This window comes from Amyelois transitella, chromosome 20 (genome assembly GCF_032362555.1).
Source record: "Amyelois transitella isolate CPQ chromosome 20, ilAmyTran1.1, whole genome shotgun sequence".
NCBI classification, from domain to species: domain Eukaryota; kingdom Metazoa; phylum Arthropoda; class Insecta; order Lepidoptera; family Pyralidae; genus Amyelois; species Amyelois transitella.
Genome location: NC_083523.1, coordinates 1,982,646 through 2,003,763, shown reverse-complemented (window position 1 = coordinate 2,003,763; position 21,118 = coordinate 1,982,646). Strand labels below are relative to the sequence as shown.

Genomic DNA, 21,118 nt, shown 5'->3' with positions numbered 1-21,118 from the left:
AACTGATACCTCCATCTTTAAACCCTCTATTACAATATTACATGTCGTTACAGATAAGTACCTTAAAAAAATAATCACATACATATACCTATAGTTTAAAATACAGGTGCTCCATAATTTAAAACTCATGTTATATTAAATCAGAAGTTATAGAAGTTAGAAGCATAGATTATATAATACTTAACAATATCAGAAGGTACCTACTGAATTTATTTTATATAACATAAAACAGTATACTATTTACTAACTAAATACACTTTTTTTTTTGTTATACATTTATTGGTTGAATATACAATTTTGTCCTGTTCTTATGTATGATATCTGGTTTGTTACCCTTTAAGATTTCTACATTGGGTGTCATATCTCTAATTACCTTATACGGACCTGAATAAATGCTCTGGAACTTATTACCAGTTTCATTACGTACTAAAATTAAATCATTTGGCTTATACGCCATAGGATTAGCACTGCGGTCGTATTTAAGCTTTCTATTCAACTTACTATTCACTAAATTAGCGTATGCCTCTTTGCTAGATATCTGGAGTCTATATTTTAGTTCTAATGGATAACTATCCAAATTGTACAATGGATCGACTTTACTTGAATTTAAATTTGAAGGTAATTTCCATATTTTGCCCACAAGTGGCCACGCGGGCATAAAAAGGATGTCTAACAATATCAAAAAATACTATTTTTGGCCTGGTATGGAGGCCCATGTGACAGAATTCGTAAGGAGATGCGATATGTGTCAACGACAAAAGTATTCATCACATCATACGAAAGAACGCATGACTATAACAAGTACAGCTTCGTCTGCTATGGAGAAAATTCGCCTTTTCTGCGAGCAGGTCCAATTTTTATTAAGTAAGTTCTAATTTCTAACAAGCGTTCATAAAGGTTCTTTGCAAAATCAGCCATAAATATATCATTCTATATAAACTTATTCCTACATAAGTACCAAAAATAAAATGCTATGTAAATGTTTACATACCTGGGTTACGAGCGTCGAAGGTATCAGTTCACTAAGTTTCAATGATATTGATAATAAGCATAACATATGATTATTATGATTAAACACGCTGTAGGTACATACATTAAATCGTAATACCTCACTTATTTATTTAACTTAATGTCCCTAAGTAATTTATGATTTATACGGAATATATATAGTCCGACGAATACATATATACGTGCGTAAGACCTAATATGACGATCCACGCTATAACACAATCACTTCACCTATTGCCTTTTTTTTCCACTCATGAAGACCGCACTTTTACAATATCTATTACACGTTTGCCGTATCGCCGATCTTCACGTCCGGGTACATTTGTCGCCTCCGAAAGAACGACCCTCTGCTGGAACTATGCCGGAACTCCTCTCGAATCCAGCGCAAGTGGCATTTCCGATAAATTCGGAACAGCAAGTATATGATAATACATGCCACGCCCAATTCAACCAAGAGCATCAATATATCTGTGTTCTTAAGGTGCGTGCGGAAATCCTCTATCTGCACATTATTCACACCCCCAGCTGCATTTTCAGGGATCACCAGCTCTTCCTTAGTTTGCGACGAACCCATTTTTTTAGCACAAGCACAAGTGTCACTTAGCACAGTAATGAGCGCTCTGGAAGCTTCCATGATGACACAATATGGACCACACAAGTCGAAACAGCTTCTCGGTACTCGGTGCACACTCTGCACCTTACACGCTTCGCGACGGTATCGAATTCGGGCGCGACAGGCTGGCGGCGCAACGTAATCTTCTGATCCTGGCAGGGTCGCCATGTAGGGAAGTGGCGAGTGGAGACTAGTGAAACGGCCAAAGGCTGATTAAACACTGATTTATTCATACGCATGATACGCATATATATTAATAGGAGTACACGGGTGATACATACATCTCAATGCCCAAAATTTCGTGCAGGATATGACCCACGCGGTCTTTTGAGATGCCTACTGTCTCGGCTATCTCGCGTACCTTCAATCGGCGGTCTGCCAATACAAGGTCATGGATTTTTGTAACGTTCTTCTCCGCAGTAACCGTTCTCGGGGCACCGGGGCGTGGCTCATCAAAAACTGACGTGGACCACGTTGAAATTCATTAACCCTTTGACCGCCATAAGCAAAACCGACAAACGTGTCACCGACGCCACGGGTACTTTTTGCGAAAACGGCGGCACTTTGAGGATAGGGTTGGGTAAATAGTTATCGAAAAAATATTAAAAAAAAAACGAACCTTATTTATTCCTTGTTTAATTTTTCCCGTTACCACACATAAACATCAAACAATACATATTACTTGATTTTAACCAAAAATAATGCAATTCAAATATATAAACACATAAAAAAAACCTTTTAAATGATTTCAATGACATCGATTTTTCACATCACTAGGCGACTCCTTTAGTCGTCCGTGGCGTCAGTGGTGTATCTTTTCGGAGATAATTTATTAAATCGATAGTGTTGTCCACGAGCACGATAAAATTATGATAGCGGTAAATTTCGATTACCTACTTAGTAGTGTAATTTTATCTAATTAGTTCCAGCGGAAAATTTGATCACATTACACCAGTAGGTACAGCAAATTTTGACATCGCAACACTTTTTTTGAATAAAGACAAAACCAATTTTACCTATATAAGTACCCACTTACATAAAAAAAGTATTTTGTTCCATTATAGATTTGTAGGCCTTTGCTAACCAAATCAATAAATATATAAATAAAAGTCAAAAATTAAGTTTTTGACTTTTATTTATATATGTATTGTCTTACTTAACAACACCAACAAAAAATAAAAATTATGAATAATTATTTTTTTTTATGATAAAGCTGGAAACATGGAACTACGCAAAGTGCCACTGTACACACTGCACACATGTATCTGGTGGTGCGTCGTTTTTTAGATCGAGCACAAAGTTTACATCGAAGTTTCTTTTGTTTGGGAACGTATGAAGGCATATGTCGAGCTCCGTCTCCGGGCAAGAATCGCGTAGGTTGTTCTAAGGCACGAGATGTAGACGGTAATGTTTTATGAACTGATTGCTCACCATATTTCTGAACAAGCTGTTCTATTAATACCAATTGGTATTTCCTGAAACTAGGGCTAAAATCGTCTTTGCAAGTTATTTTAAAGATATGATACGAATTCAGCAAATGTAAGTCTAGGATGTGAAAAAATAGTTTCTTATACCATTTAATGGTTTTTCTTATGCATTGTAGACCGCTTAACATCATATCACAGACATCCACGGCACCCATATTTTTATTATAGTCAATGATACACTCAGGCTTCAGTTTAGGCAAACCAGTCATTAGGTCCATTTTTTCTGTTGGCCCCATTTCGTCTTTATGAATAGTTGTTAACATATGATTCACGGGTATTTCGATATATTTTATTTATTTTTCTACCCACATCTTGCAAGCACTAGTCGATAAATTGCTTTCGCTTCTGACGTCACAAGCGGGCGCCTAAAGGTGTCTGTGGCGTATAGGGGACGTTAATTGTAAAATTATCTAGAAACGTCCGTAATTTTTATCGATAAAATGAAGGTATATAATTATAATATTGAGATTTTACGAAAAAGATGAATAATTTCGTTACTTAATAATTATTTATGATGCTAAATATTTAGAGGTTTAGGAAATTAATATATTATTATTTATTTCTACCCCTCCGGGAAAGAGGCGTGATTTTATGTATGTATGTATGTATGTATTATATATAATAATATTAATTAATATAAAACACTCTTGTATACGAAACTTCAACAACATTAATATTTATTTATTACCGACGATTAACAATTATTACAGAGCTATATTGAGTGGTATTGATTGTTCTTCTTCCGTTTCTTCTCCTTCACTTTCACTTTGGATTGGTACAAATTCTATGACTTGGTCCAAATCAGGGTCCCCTCTCAACAATCTTATAAGATTTAAAATTTGCGGATATGCATTTGAACGTTTGTTTTCCGGCAAACGCTCTAATTCAAAAGCCACCAACCTTGCAAAGTCTTCATTCCTTTTATCGGACGGTCTTCTATCGTCGAAATTAACATCGGGCAAATGACGAGTAGAATAAGAAATATTTCCTTCTTTTGTAGTTTTTCTGTACACCATAGTGTCTGTAATAGTGTATTCTGTTTTTGTCTGCTTATTATTAGAATTTTCTGTTTCTCTATACTTTCTTTTACGACTTGAGAATCCGAATAATATCGACGGCGAAGATGGCCTCTCTTCTTCCATATTTAGGCAATGACAGTACTACGACTAGTTCTGATCTCATATAACTGAGAGCAATAGAAACATGCTTCAATGAATACCCACTACAATAACATAAGGAACATTAAATGTAGGTACTTGTAAAAAAACTACAATTTCCCATCACTACGCGACACTTAAAGGTGTCGTTGGCGCTACTTGATAGTGTATTTTCATTAAATTTTAGGTAATTGTAAATTAAGCTTTAAATGGGTGTTTTTATATTTTTTCTTCATTCCGCCTCGGTTAAACCAAAGTTTGACGAATAATCAAGCTACCTATCGATATTATTTCAATAAGATTAGTATTAAAGTAAAGTTTTTTTTGTTTGAATGTGATACGAATCTCGGCTACTTAAGAAGTCGTCGGCGTCTCAAGACAGTTTCCGCTGGACGCCTAAAGGTGTCCACGGCGGTCAAAGGGTTAAACCAATTTTTGACGGTCGCCATCGAAGGAGAAGAGTCACCGTACACAGCATCCAAGCGTTCTTTGACTTCGCTGCGCGATTTCCCTTCCAAAAACAAGAATCGAATCACCGACCGATATTGTTCTTTTTCCATTTTTCTAAAATTCGCCCACACGCCCGCTTCTACACGCGCTAAAAACAAAACTACAAGTCCTATTCGACTAAAATTTTGACAGTAGCCGTCTACGAGAATGTTCTACACGACGGTAAATACTTCTTGCGATTCGTTAATTCTAGCATCCGTTGATCCATTAGTGTTGGCCGCCGTTGAATAATTTTTTCAAGAAGCAGGAGATGATGGTCGTTGAAAGTTTTCTGATTGGTACAGCGGTCTTTTACGGAGTCATCGCTATCTGTAAATTCGAATAAAATAAGTACATATGTACCTAATAAACAAAATAGCATTTTACAAATAATGAATAATATTCATAAAGAAATATTATTGACAGGTAATAAATACCTTCTTTGTATGAATTAGAAGATGAGCTATTTGAAGAAGAGTAACTGCTTGAAGAACTAGAGGAGCTTGAAGATCTAGAGGACCTTAAATTTGACCGGTTACTCATATTGGGTTGAATGTTATCAAAGTCCGTATGTTTGTACATCAACCCTCCCCTCTTCGTTTGCTAAAAAAAAGTAAAACTTAATTACTTTCGTCTATTTGGTGGTCATCAGCTTGATCAATTAAAACGTACATTTAACTACAGACTCACAAGAGCGCGAAGATTTGTTGAATGTGCGTTTGGCATTTTATCCAATAAATGGCGAATTTTTCACCGGCCAATGAATGTGTCCATCGATTTGGCAGTTGATATTGTGAAAACATGTTGTGTTTTGCAAAATTTTATACATAAGCAGGAAAACTTTCAGTTTCACAATGCGAGTGAAAATGAGTCCACCCTTGATTCAGAATCGGAACTAATCCAGTTACCTATCACGAATGCAGTTCGCGGAAGTTTGGCGGCTAATGAAGTTCGCAACAGATTTGCACAATATTTTGTATCTAACGAAGGTCGCCTCTCCTATCAAAACAACTATGCATAAGTAAAAAGTTAATAATTAAATATCTTTAACTTACCAAACTTGTTTTTCTCATCACCACTTAAATCTTCAAATGTGGGCTGGAAATGAATAAATATTTCTTTCCAGGAATCATATTTAAGCCGCTTATTTTTATAATCGTCGATGGTCTTATCCCATATTACAGGCCTTTCTTGAATCAACGTAATTAATAATTCTTGATTTATGTTCATTTTATAATAAAATCGCGAAACAGCATATATAAGCGGTCACGAATCCGTGCGTACGGGCGTGGACCCATGTCTACGGTGCGGCGCCGTTTGCCGTGCAACGGTACGGCACCGCCGCCGGCAGATGGCGCGGCGCCGTGCCGCGCCACGGCGTCGTGTACCGGCACGTACACGCTCAGCACTTATACCAAAATTAGTTTTGGCTTGTTATGGACCGCAAAAGACGTATCCTGCTCCTGTTGCTGTTAAGACGTCGACGAATGAAGAAAAAACGAAATCAAAGAAAATATTGGGTAAATCCATACCTTTCTATAATGAACCATGATGGAGATCATTTTAAGAGGAAATATGAAGCGTTGAAAATATGTGGTGATGACAAATTTTACGAATATTTTAGAATGTCTATATCAAGTTTTGAAGAACTGCTAACCAAAATAGCGCCTCGTATACAGAAGAAATACGTGTTCAGGAAACCTGTTGGGCCCATGGAAATGCTAGGCTTAACTATAAGGTAAAAAAAAGAAATTTATTTCAACTTATTTACATATTCTAATCATAGAAATATTTTCTTTGATGTATTCATACGTATGTATTAGCTAGGTCTGTGTTTTGTGTCAATCCGCCAAGCCTTTTAAAATTGCTAACTCGTCAAGTGGTCCTTTTTGCAGAATTTAAATAAAACAATCAAGTTCACGCATTTAAACAAATGTATATTTTTTACTTCTTTTCGCAACCATAATATTGTAATCTTTGTATCAATAACAATCAAACAAAAAAAAATCAACAAAGAAGAAAATCAATAAAAAAACCGTTTTCTTACAAAATTATAATATAACATACATACATACATACATACATAAAATCACGCCTCTTTCCCGGAGGGGTAGGCAGAGACTACCTCTTTCCACTTGCCACGATCTCTGCATACTTCTTTCGCTTCGTCCACATTCATAACTCTCTTCATACAAGCTCGGCGGTTTCGGGTACTTTTGACCTGACCCTTTACCAGGACGTCCTTAATTTGATCAAGATACGTTCGTCTAGGTCTTCCCACTCCGACCTTTCCCTCCACACTCTCCTTGTATATCTGCTTAGTCAACCTGCTTTCATTCATCCTCTCCACATGACCGAACCATCTTAACATACCCTTTTCTATTCCTGTAACTACATCTTCTTTCACATCACAACATTCCCTTATCACGCTGTTCCTTATCCTGTCACTCAATTTCACACCCATCATACTCCTTAACGCTCTCATTTCCACTGCATTTATTCTGCTTTCATGCTTCTTTTGCCATACCCAACTTTCACTCCCATACATTAATGTCGGGACCAACACGCCCCTGTGCACAGCCAGTCGAGCCTTTTTGGATAGTTTCTGACTGCTCATAAAGGCATGCAAAGCTCCATTCACCATGTTCCCCGCGTTCACTCTCCTTTCAATATCACTATCATACTTGCCATCTGATGTAAACTTTGATCCTAGATATACAAACTCTTTCACTTGCTCCACTTTTTCTCCTCCAATCAAAATATTACATGCTGTCATTTCTTTCTCCATTTCAAAAACCAGTGTTTTAGTTTTACTTACGTTCACTTTCATTCCTTTCTCTTTTAAAGCTTCATGCATACAGTTTACCATCTCCTGTAACTCCTCCGCTGATGACGCCAGTATAACCTGATCGTCGGCATAGAGCAGACATTTGACGAGTAACTCATTCATCCTTAATCCACTTTTAGACTCTTTCAAATCTGTCAAACAGCTATCCATAAATAGGTTGAACAGCCACGGTGACGCAACACATCCTTGCCTAACGCCTTTCTCAATCTTAAACCACTCAGTGTGCGCTCCGTTTATCCTGACACAAGCACTCGAATCCTCATATAAGGATTTCAGTGCTCGTATTAAGAGACTGCTCACCCCATGCATAGAAAGTGCTGACCACAATTCATTCCTCTCAACTCTGTCATAGGCCTTTTCCAGATCTACGAATGTGCAATAGACTTTTTGACTCTTGGCCAAAAACTTTTCGGCTATGCACCGCAAGGAAAAGACCTGATCAGTACATCCCATTCCCTTTCGAAATCCCGCTTGAGCATCCCATATTTTGTCATCAGTTTCATTCCTGACTCTATTAATCAATACCTTAGCATACAATTTGCCGACGACGCTAAGCAGGCTTATACCACGATAATTTTTGCAGTCCAGCTGTGACCCTTTTCCTTTGTAAAGTGGCACGATAACAGCCTTACACCAATCTTTTGGTACTCGGCCGCTTCTCCAACACAAATTGAAAAGGCAGTACAACTGACTAGCTACTACGCCTTTTCCTGCTTTAAGCATCTCGACCGACACTCTATCACACCCAGCAGCCTTTCCCGCTTTCATACTCTTAAGTGCTTCCACAATTTCGAACATTATAATATAAATCAGTAATAATGTAATCTTTTTCGTATTTATTATGATTTAAGAAAAATCGTATTCGGATTCCAGTGTATCTGTGGTATTAGACATGATGTCTTCCAAAGTTGAGACTGGTGATGTTTCGCGACGATTTATACTAATTGGGTTTGATGAATTACAAGCTGTTTGATAGTTAGTTTCATAAGACATTGTAGCTTGTGGTTGTTGGGCAGTTTGGTTATAGTTAGCGTCGTAAGATGTTGCTGTCTGGTACCCGCTATATGACTGGAATGGTGATTGATGGAAATCTGTTAAAATCTTTAAAACCCCGCTTTGAAATAGCAAGGTCTGGTGGTCATTTAACTTGTTGAGAGACGGTAAAATGGCTTTAAAAAATGACAGGTGTCGATTTTCAGAAGCAGCTAAAGTTTCGACGATTTGCTTCTCAAATTCATCGCAACTTGGTTTTCGTTTTAGCGTAGTTTTTCTGTAGGGTTGATATCTTGACCTTGTGTTCGGAGTTTGAGATTCTTCTTCTATACTATCTTCAGTTAAATTTGGTGCATTTTTTTGTAAAAACATGAGTTGTCTATACAAATGATATTCTTTTATACGTTTAGCACCAGCTCCAGATTTCTTTGAAAGTTCTACCTTCTTTGTATATTTGAAAAAATTATCCTTAATGTTAGTCCATTTTTTTATGACGTCATTACCTGTAACAATCGTTATAAAAATAGAACTGATAATAAAATTGCTTTTATAATGGTCTGTAAAATTTTAAGAAATGTTTCTTTTGCAGATTTTTGGCAACAGGGAATTCATTCAGAGATATGGAATTCACAGATTATCGTGGAAAATCTACAATTGGAAAAATTGTACGAGATGTTTGTCGTGCTATATGGGACATTCTTTTAAGTGAAAGTATACCGAAAATATCCGAAGAGCGAATTGAAAAAATAGCTAAGGATTTTGACGTAAGAACAAATTTCCCGAATTGCATGGGGGCATTGGACGGGAAACACATCCGAATATGTAGTCCTGCCCACAGTGGGTCCCTTTTTTTTAACTATAAAAGTTTTAACTCTATAGTCTTGCTGGCACTGGTGGATTCTAAGTATAGATTTGTATATGTTGATATAGGATCGTATGGAAAGGAATGTGATTCCACCATTTTCCACAATTCAAAACTATACGAATTATTATTGCAAAATCGACTTCCCATACCAGCGCCAAAGCCTTTACCGGGGCTCCAAAATTCAGTTCCCTATGTTTTTATCGCTGATGAAGGCCTACCGTTACTTAACAATCTAATTCGTCCATACCCAGGGAAGCATCTCAGAGAAGAACAAAGGGTTTTCAACTATCGTTTGAGTCGAGCAAGAAGATATGTCGAGTGTGCTTTTGGTATTTTCGCAAATAAATGGCGAGTATTTCATCGGCCCTTAAATGTTCAATATAATTTTGCGACCGACATTATCAAAGCATGTTGTGTTTTACACAATTTTGTTGTAAGTCGAGATGGAGTTAGAAAATCAGAGGAGTTATATATTGACGACTGTTTTTTGAACCTTCCACAAACAGCAGATGACGTTTCCTTAACAAATCCTGTCAATATAAGAGACGAATTTTGTAAATACTTTAATAGTGATGTCGGTGCGCTTAGTTGGCAACTAAGCAAAATATAACTAAAGTTGGGTCACGGATCGAACCCACCAAATGTATTGAGTGTGTGTAAATGGCAAGTTCATAATAATACTAAGCATTAATGCATTGATTTCACTTTGATGTTTATTGTATTCACTTTATTAAGTTAAAAAGATAAATAAATAGGTAGGTATATACTCACCGAGTTTCGTTTTTTCTTTATTGTCCATGCTGTCGAATGATGGAAAAATATTTAGGCAGACATCTTTCCACCCTTCTGTTTTTAAATTTTTATTCTTATAATCCTCCTTTGACTTATCCCAGAGAACGGGACGTGCTTCCACTAGTGAAATCAAAAAGTCTAAATCTAAATCGTCCGCCATTTTATGCAAAAAAAATTACCACGTGCGCACTATGCAACTGACAACACAATAATGAGCACGTCGGTACACGACGCCGTGGCGCGGCACGGCGCCGCGCCATCTGCCGGCGGCGGTGCCGTACCGTTGCACGGCAAACGGCGCCGCACCGTAGACATGGGTCCACGCCCTACGTCCGGCACCGTCGACACAACCCGATAGACTGCCATACAACACTGGTGAAAATCACGCCGTGCGTAGACGCGGCGCGCCGAGGGGCAGTCACGGCGCACGCGGCCGCGGCGCCGTGCCTTGGCGCCACCGTGCATGTCGACAAGCTCATATAGTGATCCATACCACACTGACGACCGTGCCTACACGCGGCGAATTAACCGTAGATTTTCACGGCGAGAAACCGTGTAATGGAAAAGATGTGTCATTGTAACAAAAATAATATTAAATTAATTATTGCTTACCTTTTCCGGAAGATAGTTTTAGTATGAATTATGACGCCTTTGATGTAAACTAGCGTGTGCTTTCGCTCCTACAAGGTCACGGCAACTGAAATGAGCCGATGTCGAAATCTATTAAAAAAAATCGATGTGTGTGCTGTGCCCATCCAGTAAAAGAAGCACGGGTCTCTTTTTAGATGCTCCACTGAAAATCAAAAATCTCTTAAACCATTGGAGGAACAGCTCGGAAGTAATCCAGCCTGAAACACTACATGTGCCCCAAGCACCAGCTTGTGAATTCACCATCAGCTCTGGAGTCATCCTTTTTCTTGGAAAAATAAGCATAGGTGGCATGTAGTTTCCAGCTGCACTGAAGCATATCTCGACCGTTACCGTCTGTCCTCGTTCTGCTGAAACTATGGCTCCAACCTGTTTCCGTCCTCTTTTAGCGATTATCTTTGATTTTGTCTTTGGCACAACAGAAACCCCAGTTTCGTCACAGTTATATACTACTCTGTCAAGAAAGTAGCAGGAAAAGATCAATAATACACAAACTGTTTGTTATTCATCCAAATTTATTTTATCACCTTCAAAATATGCTCCTTTAGAAACGATACACTTACGCCAACGAATAATCCAATCATCAAAACATTTTTTAAACGCTGTTTCCGGAATTGAGTTCAGTTCTCGCCGCGAATTCTCTTTTATGTCTTCTACCGATTGAAAACGGGTGCCACGAAGTGGTAATTTGAGTTTAGGAAAAAGAAAAAAGTCGGCTGGAGCCATATCTGGTGAATATGGTGGTAGCTCGATGGTATTTGTTGAGTGTTTGGTTAAAAATTCGTTCACAATGATGGCCTTGTGCGAAGGTGCATTATCATGGTGCAAAATCCAAGAATTTTCTTTCCACAAATCTGGCCTTTTTCGTCGGATTTGCTCTCTTAAACGCCGCATAACACTCAAATAATATTCCTTATTTACCGTTTGACCTTCCGGCAAGAATTCCGAGTGCACAACACCGCGATGGTCAAAGAAAACAGTCAACATGACTTTGACTTTTGAACGACTTTGGCGTGGTTTTTTCGGTTTCGGTTCAGTTGGAAGGCGCCACTCCGAAGCTTGTTGACTAGTTTGCATGTCAAACTCGTAAACCCACGTCTCGTCACCAGTAACAATGCGTTTCATGAATGTTGGGTCGGAATTGACTCGTTCTAGCATGTCCTCAGCGACTCTCATGCGATTGAGTTTTTGAAAAAAATTCAGGTCTTTTGGGACTAGCCGAGCGGCAACATGTTTCATACCCAAATTATTAGTTAAAATGGTACGGATCGACTCGTGAGATACAGAAAGTTCGGTGGCTATCTCTCTCAAAGTTGAATGAGGATTTTCAGTCACTATTTCCTTCACTTTTGCGATGTTAACTTCAGTTGCAGACGTTGATGGCCTACCAGAGCGAGGCAAATCTTCCATCACATCTCGACCGCTTTTGAACGCTTTGTACCACTCATAAGCACGAGTTATTGATAAAGTCGATTCACCGTAAGCCTTCTGTAACATTTTCAGTGACTCCGAACACGATATTCCATTGGCAATGCAAAATTTAAGACAAACTCTTTGTTCGATGTTTTTATCCATTATGAAATTAGCAATACACACTAGATATGATATAACTAAAAATAGCACTGTATTTAATGTAAACAACAGATGCAACTCAAACTCCGCGCCAAAATGGAAAACAGTTGTGCCAATCTAACAACAACAAAAAAAACAAAAATTTGAATTTGGAACCATAAATAAATAATCCATTCCCGATACTTTTCTGACTGAATGTATGTTGTGGTCCAAATGATAAATTGGGCATTATAAATAATGCCCGGTCATTATGAAAAATGCCCAATCTGAGAGAGCAATTTAATAATAATTGTTCAGATAAACAAATTGACCGGGCATTCTACATATTGTACATCACCCTTTGGGCAGAGTAATACTCGTACAAACAAATGTAATTAGTAATTTTTCATTTTTATTGTCACTTAAAATAAACTAAATGATTAACAATTGAAGTAATCAGTCTTATTATTTGGATTTATTAGCAAGTACTTCAACATTAAGAATCTACTAGTTTTTGAATTTAAAACTGAAGGAAAGTCATATTAAAAATATGGTTAACACAAAAGTGAAAATTAAACACAAAAAAATTAAAATATATCTTTGTATGTTTTATAGAAGTTTTGACATATTATTATAAAACAAAAAATAAAGTAACATTACAGCACAGCAATAAACTAACACTAACTAAAGCAATCGGATTCATTATTTGGCATAATTAGCATCTTATAGTTTTCAGCACTATAAAAGTCAAATGAAAAGATAAGTAATATATGTTGATTGGGATTTCACGTTTATTTTTTCTCAATGTCCCAACATAAGTCAAATTCTTTTCCAGCAATGTATCTACCAGCTCCACTGAAGAAGTCACTCGACGCTGGAAGTTTATCTACTGCGGTATCTGGATCAACTTGGGTGGTGGTCGTTGCATCAAAGCTACACACGTGATTAGATAGAATTTCACTGTTCATTTGTAAAGGCCGATCAGTAACAGACGATGGTGCATAATCAACAGCAGTAAATATATTCCTATTAAATGAACTTATACCGGTACAGGTAAATCCGGCTATTGCATTTCGATCGGTGACTGAAGCAGGAAATGCTTCTCTAACAATTCAAGGAATGTAATGGATAGTCATTGTTTGTCCAGGATGATTCCGCATCCAGTTGTCTGTTGCGGCGTTTATCATTTTTTTGAATGGTCCAAATACTGTGATGAGGACAACTAGTCCTGATTTATAATTTTTGACGAAAATAAAACTCTGGACTCGATAAAAAGATTGTGTATTCGGAAAAACGTTCAAAAAAAGGCGGGAAGATTTTTCTTCTTTTTTTTTTTACAATGGAAATTGCGCACAGATAATTAATTGGCGCAAACATGCCCCCGGGCGTTGAAAGCCTCTCTTTCAACCAAACTCTGCGTCGACGGGTAGAGGGCAAATCCTATTGAAAGCTCTTCGTATGACTCCAACAGATGTGGTGATGTCTGCCACCCGAACAATTCCATCTGATCCAGGATGGACGGCAATGACTCTTCCCAATCGCCATTTGAGAGGAGGTAGATGATCTTCCTTAACGACGACCAATGCACCCAGCTTCAGTGTATCGTTGCCCTTTTGCCACTTGGTTCTGTGCTGCAACTCAGACACGAACTCCTTACTCCAACGAGCCCAAAAATGCTGGCGTAGCTGCTCTATTCGTTGGAAACGTGATAATGAAGCAGTGGAATGGTCCTTGATATCATGTCGTGGAAGTGAAGTAAGAGGCCGGCCTATCAAAAAATGTCCTGGAGTCAATGGGGTGCAATCTGCTGGATCGGAAGACAGAGGCGTCAGTGGACGTGAATTTAATATTGCCTCAATCTGGACTAACGTGGTGTTAAGCTCTTCAAACGTAAGGTTACAATTTCCCAACACTCGCCTAAGGTGGAATTTTGTTGACTTAACACCCGCTTCCCAAAGACCGCCGTAATGAGGGCTATACGCAGGGATAAAATGGAATTTGATACCATCATTAGCTAATTGTTCGCTCAAGGAATCACAATTAGTTTTAAGAAACTTCGAAAATCATTGCAGGCCCCTACGAATGAGGTACCGTTATCGGAATAAATATCATCGGGCTCTCCCCGTCGCGAAATAAATCGAAATAATGCTAATAAATACTTATTACTCGTTAAGTCACTCACCAGCTCCAAATGGATAGCTTTAGTGGTGAAACACACAAAAATTGCAATGTACACTTTTATCAGCTTACATCCGCGACCTTGCCGACTAGCAGCCATGATGGGACCAGCATAGTCCACACCAGTGCACTGAAAGGGGTAACCGCCTGGAAGGAGACGCTGCTGTGGTAAATTGCCCATTATAGGACTAACTGTTCTACCTGATATGCGACAGCAACGTACACACTTACGATAACAACTCCTCGCTTAATTTCGTCCGCCTATAGGCCAGTACGAATCTCCAATAGAAGCCAACATCAATTGTGGGCCTGCATGCATTAACCTTATATGTTCAAATTCAAAAAGTAATTTTGTAAATTTATGAGTGGACTGTAAAATAATAGGGTGCTTTTTCTCAAAACAAAACAAGGAATTAACTAAGCGTCCTCCAACACGCATTATTTTATTATCATCAAGAAAGGCATTAAATTTAATAAGGGCGCTTTTATTTGGCAATTTACGATTATCAGAAAGCATTTGATACTCAGGAAATGATTCTTTTGGACTTTGGATAATGACAACATTTAGTGCATCCTGCAAATCATCTTGTGACAGAAATTTACTAGCTGTAGGCTTTTTTCTACACAATTTAATAAATTTTAAAACAGTACCTACAGTGCGAATAAGCCTTAAATAATTTGAAAATCTACTAATATCTATAAGAGTGTAACTTAGACTATCATTACGAATAGTAGCGCTCAAAGAAACAGAAGGTCGAGTTTCAGGCAAATCGTTTAACTCTAATGATTTACATGGAGAAGGCCAATGTGAACTATGTTGCTTTAGAAAGCTGGGACCGCTCCACCATAAGTCTAAAGATTTTAGAACACTAATATCCCTTACTATTATCAATATTAGTTTTTTCAGTCATATGACCTAACTTTATATATTAAGGCATGAAATCTCGATACATAGTGCCATAGTCAGGCTTTGCTTTTAGTCTACGTTCTAGAGAATAAAAACATTTAGATGCCCTATGGAATGAGTCTCCTAACATGGAAGGACTTTGCTTCATAGGAATACGAACACAAAAATGAACATCTTCTAAACGTGTCGTATTTTTAAAAAAATGTTCCTCACATAACCTTTCTTCAGGTGAATAATGAGAGAATGGAGGGTTTATCTCTTCCAGATTCCAAAACTTCACCAAATCATTGTGAATTTTATTAAAATCATCATTAAAAGGGGAATCTGTCTGAGTAAAATTACAAGAAATATCATTTGACCTACGCTTGCCTTGATTATAAGTAACAGGACCGGAAACTATCCAGCCTAGTAACGTGTCACACAGTACCGGCTTACCTACACCTAGTCTAATTCTCTGTGACCCGACCAAGTCCCAGAAGAGATCAGCACCTATTAATATATCTACTTCTGACGGCTTATTAAATGTGGGGTCCGCTAAAAATATGTTATCTGGAATATTCAAGTCTAAAATGTCGATTTCACGACAAGGCATAACACTCATTAACGATGGCAAAATAAAACAACTCAACTTCGCAGTATAAGAGTTGTATAAAGACGTCATCTTTACCTGACAAATTTTGCCTACGTGAGAACTCACGTTATTTATGCCATAGACTGAACCATTAACATGACTTGTATTCAAATTGAGCCGAGTACATAAGCGTTCTGTCATAAATGATGAGGTACTACCACTATCAAGCAGGGCCCGCACTATGTGCTCACGATCGTTCTGATCACATAACTTGATGAGAGCGGTAGACAACAAAACACCACCGCGGTGTTCACCGTTATCACCACAAGACGAACTGAGATCCGCAGACAAAGTTAAATTATTTGCACTCGCATCAGTGCTTGTCCCAGCGTCAGCGGGCGGTAACGAAGGCATAGAAACAAATGAGCTATCTCGTGATGTATTTTTATTATCATTATTATTGCAAGAATTTGAAACACGCTTATTATCCGTCAAATGCAACAATATATTGTGACGGCGTTTACACAATTTGCAACCCAGCCTTTTACAACGATTGGCGAAATGACCAATACGAAAACAATTGTAACAAACTTTATAGTTAGGCATTAACTTGTAACGGGCGTCTACACTAAGCGCAAGGAATTGTGAACAACTACTTAACAAGTGATCTGACTTACAGTGCGGACACAACTTATTATTTAAATTATTATTGTTGGGATTTGCAACAAGCATAGATTGTATCCTACCTGTACTATGCTTAGAGGGAGAAGCATTATTGCGAGCTCGCGCTAACTCTAAGGTTTCCAACAAATCAGAGCGCATGCGAATGAATTGTAGGAATGTACTAAATGTTATTATTATATCTTTATCTATGCGACCCTTATGATCCTCCCACTCACGCAATGTTTGCTGAGGTAATTTACAAGTCACTATATATATTAATAAAGTGTCCCAGTGTTTCACAGGCTCACCTAGTGACTCCAATGCACGTAGATTTTTATTAAGTTGATCAATTAAATCTTTTAACACAAAAGATGACTCTTTCACTATAGTGTTTAAATTAAATAAGGAGGATAAATGATTCTGCACCAATAATCTTTTGTTGTCAAAACGATCACATATCAATTTCCAAGCTATGTCGTAATTTCCGGCTGAAAACTCAACGGCATGAATTACAACAGCAGCAGATCCCTCCAAAGACGCTCGCAAGTAATGGAATTTATTAATTTGGTCAATTTCGTCATTATAATGAATAAGGCTGATAAAAGTGTCACGGAACTCCAACCAATTGCTATAAGTCCCGTTGAACTTTGGGAGCTGAATGGTGGGCAACCTAACAGGCTTACGTTGACTAATACGGGTAATTTTATCACTACTTACCGACTCTTTATCATTATTGTACTTACATAGTAAGTCCTGTGCCCTAGACAGTGAGTTGTAATACAAAGACTCGAACTCAGCTCGTTCGGTTAATCGAAAATTGATATCGTCAGCTAAACATTCTAAACGTAACTGTACCTCATTGTAAAGTTCATACATACTTTCGATCTTCCCCATCCGTAATTGCAATTCCCTGACCGTACAACTGTCCAACTGTTCATCAAATTCTGGCAACCCATCCAGGTAATTGATGAATAGCGTCAAACGTCCCTTAAAACTACCTCGTTTCTTAACAAGTTCCTTCTCTTCAGACATATTGGGAAACGGATGTGGTCAACCTGAAATGTTTACAATGGAAATATAAATAAACGATGTTTAAAGTAAAGATACAGTCATGCCTACCAATTTAATGCGTTAATCATCTAACAATAATTTGTCGACAATTAAATTAACAAAATGCATAAATTGAAAATGAATGTGTCGATAAATTAAAATAAAACAAACTTTACTGTCTATTAAATTATAACAAGGGCCTAAGTGATTTTCGTTGCAAAATTAAACTATCAAGTTAACTAATTAATTTGCATTGAAAATAAGTACATCACCATAAATAAAATAGGCTCATTAATCCGAAATAACAAATTACAATCACACACGACGGCAACCAAAATTGACCTACCTAGGTTCCTATGATACACCTGCGATGATAACTTAGTAACAATAAATTGACCTATGCACCTTTATTTTACGTGAATAATAAAAGAATTTGCTAAAATAACAAATAATATATCCAAATAATGAAACAACAATGCTTCCTATACCTATTTAATTAAGTATAATTAGGATATAATTATAGCAAATATTACGTAAAAAAACAATGGAGAAAGATGCTAGGTATTAAAAAACATTAAGTGTAATAAATAGTACTAACCTTATAAAATCCTTAATTAACACACTTAACATTACCTGTTCGAGTGTTGGGTTAGTTATTTAAATATAATATTACTACTTAACACCATATAAATGTACTTCGTCATCTGCAGAATTTTCCTTTAGGTAGTAATGCCGCCTCGAGTCCGGTGATATTAATAATCGTCAAATTTACTGAAATTATTCATATTAACGCTGATCCACATTAATTATTCATCCGGCTTCGGTTTTGGACCATGATGAGGACAACTAGTCCTGATTTATAATTTTTGACGAAAATAAAACTCTGGACTCGATAAAAAGATTGTGTATTCGGAAAAACGTTCAAAAAAAGGCGGGAAGATTTTTCTTCTTTTTTTTTTTACAATGGAAATTGCGCACAGATAATTAATTGGCGCAAACATACTGCTCTATCTAATAGCTGAAGCTTATGGGTGCAATAGGGTGGTGCAAAACTCTATTGACGCAACGATAACCAGTAGGTTATCGTTGCGCCGTAGTAACGGCGCTAGTATTTCCTGCTTCGATTTTTTTTATATATCTGTATAATGTTACATGACAAACATTATATTTTTTTGCTAAGGCTCTTAATTTTTGTACCATTTTTTGAATGCTCTTCAGCCGCTTTTCGGTATACTTCCGTGTCAGTGGTTCCTCGTGTGGTAGTTTTGATGCGCTGTCGCGGCATCCTGTTAAAATTAATACACACATAACAATGATAAGCAAAAAAAGTTAACAAATCACATAATTAACATGTTACTTTTGTACCCGACCACATTTCTGTTAAAATATCAACGTGCTAGACAAAAATGAATTAAAATACGGTGTAATCAATCTAATCAAGAATACAGATTGGTATCATCTTTAAAAGACTACGAAAACACTAAATAAGAAAAGGATAAAATACTTACGTTTGGTCGAAATCACAAAACGTCTTCTCACACAACCTAACAGCGCGAGGCGCGGGTGGCAACTGAATGCAAGCGAGGGGGGAGGGGGCACGCAAGCAACTGCCCCGCTGTGAACTTACGACATCGACGCGCTGTTGACGGTTGGATATACGTACAGAAGATTTGTTACTTTCGCCCCGCCGTTACTTTTGTACCCGGTCTCCCCTAATTATTCACTTAGCCCGATTAAGCTAGACATTATTCATAATGCTCGCACATTTTGAATAATGCCCGCATTAATCACCTAGTCCAGTGGTTCCCAAAGTTGTTTGGACTAAGACTCATCTTATACAAGTTTCCAAATTCGGACCCACTTCTAGGAAATTTAACCGTTACCAATATAAATGAAGGACTTTTTAAATAACAAAATTAAAATTTACATTTTTTTATTACTTAATTAAATAACTACATTAAAAAAGTTATTTCAATGGGAAGAATGAAATTGTTTTCTATTTTTCGCCATTACAGTTTTTACATCAACTTCAGAGTTACTTTTAATCGCAGTGAGCTTGATATGTCCAGTTTATTTCGATATTTAGTTTTGATGTTCATCATATCAGAAAATCCGGCTTCACATAGGTATGAGGTAGTAAAAGGAAGAAGAGGCATGGATAATTATCGATAACCGACAACCAGAATTTCGTTAACTGCTTACGATTGAAACTCTTTTTTAGTGACGAATCTTGCGATAAATCAATAAGTTCTTCACTTGCTTTTGTTGACATACCAGTTGGCAGGTGGTCTTGAAATGGGTATATGTTATGGACTAGGTCCTAGTCCATAACATATACACGGTCAGGAGTGAGTTGGTGCTCATCGTACACGTTGCAGAGGAAATTAAATAATTTTTCTACTGCAACTTTGTTAAAACCAGATGCTCTGGCAGCAGAATTATTTTCAGGCTTTCTAATTGAAAGCTCTGGGTGTCGTTTTAGGAAGTCATTCATCCATTCTCTACCGGCTTCTTCTTTCTCAGCTTTAAATGGATTAGGTTTATAATTTTTTATTGCTAACTTGTATACTAATTCCTTTACATCTTTAACCGTTAGCCCATATAACCTTTCTTCCATTTCTAATATGTAGGCTAACAGCTCATCTTCTTCAAACGCAGATAAACAGGCAGCCTAGGACCAAATGGTACTTTAATTGGTATATGTAAGTTTTCATCGGATGTTTCCTTCAATACTGAGACTTAACTTTTCTCTCTAATGTCGTCTGTGGCACATCAAATTGTTTAGCTACTTTATAATAACCCATTATTGCATCCAAAACAGCTTTAACTGCTTCTCGCATGGATTCTTCGGACCACGACCCTCTGTTAGTTGTGCGTTTGTAGTCACGAACCATTCTAAAAAGAAAAACTATAATAAGCACACAAAACATAAACTCATTTTTACAAAAAACAAGCAAGAACACCATTTTTTGCCGCACCGCCTGCAGCAACTTCACAACGGTGTACTATTTATCTCTCTTTCTAGCTTTGGTATCTATGCAGAGCGTAAACACTTTCTGCCCGCCATAACCTTCTTGCCCTCCCTTCCCCTAGGAGCCGCGTCGCCGATCAGAATTCTTGGATTCATTGTGTATTGTAATCGTATAATTGCATGGCATTCTGCATTATTCCTTGGAACATGGTCTTAAAATCTTCCTGGCGCTTCCTGCAGGCAAAGACCCTATCAGGGGGTATATAAGATTGTCCAACTACTTGGAATACCAACTCTTATTGTTTTAATGTTTTGTGGAGCTTCAGT

The 21,118-nt window shown here is 37.4% G+C and overlaps 2 protein-coding genes across 2 annotated transcripts; one reads left to right on the top strand and one right to left on the bottom strand.

Annotated features, from left to right (window-relative positions):
- The first annotated feature begins 6,045 nt into the window (after nt 1-6,045).
- LOC132902965 (uncharacterized) lies at nt 6,046-10,332 on the top strand. The gene is made up of 2 exons (XM_060950059.1): nt 6,046-6,492; nt 9,185-10,332. The coding sequence occupies exons 1-2, from the start codon at nt 6,191-6,193 to the stop codon at nt 10,068-10,070; spliced, it is 1,188 nt and encodes a 395-aa protein (XP_060806042.1). The 5' UTR covers nt 6,046-6,190; the 3' UTR covers nt 10,071-10,332.
- On the bottom strand, nt 8,422-10,337 carry LOC132902966 (uncharacterized). The gene is made up of 2 exons (XM_060950060.1): nt 10,232-10,337; nt 8,422-9,098 (listed from the first exon to the last, which is right to left on the bottom strand). The coding sequence occupies exons 1-2, from the start codon at nt 10,257-10,259 to the stop codon at nt 8,449-8,451; spliced, it is 678 nt and encodes a 225-aa protein (XP_060806043.1). The 5' UTR covers nt 10,260-10,337; the 3' UTR covers nt 8,422-8,448.
- Between the last annotated feature and the right edge of the window lie 10,781 nt (nt 10,338-21,118).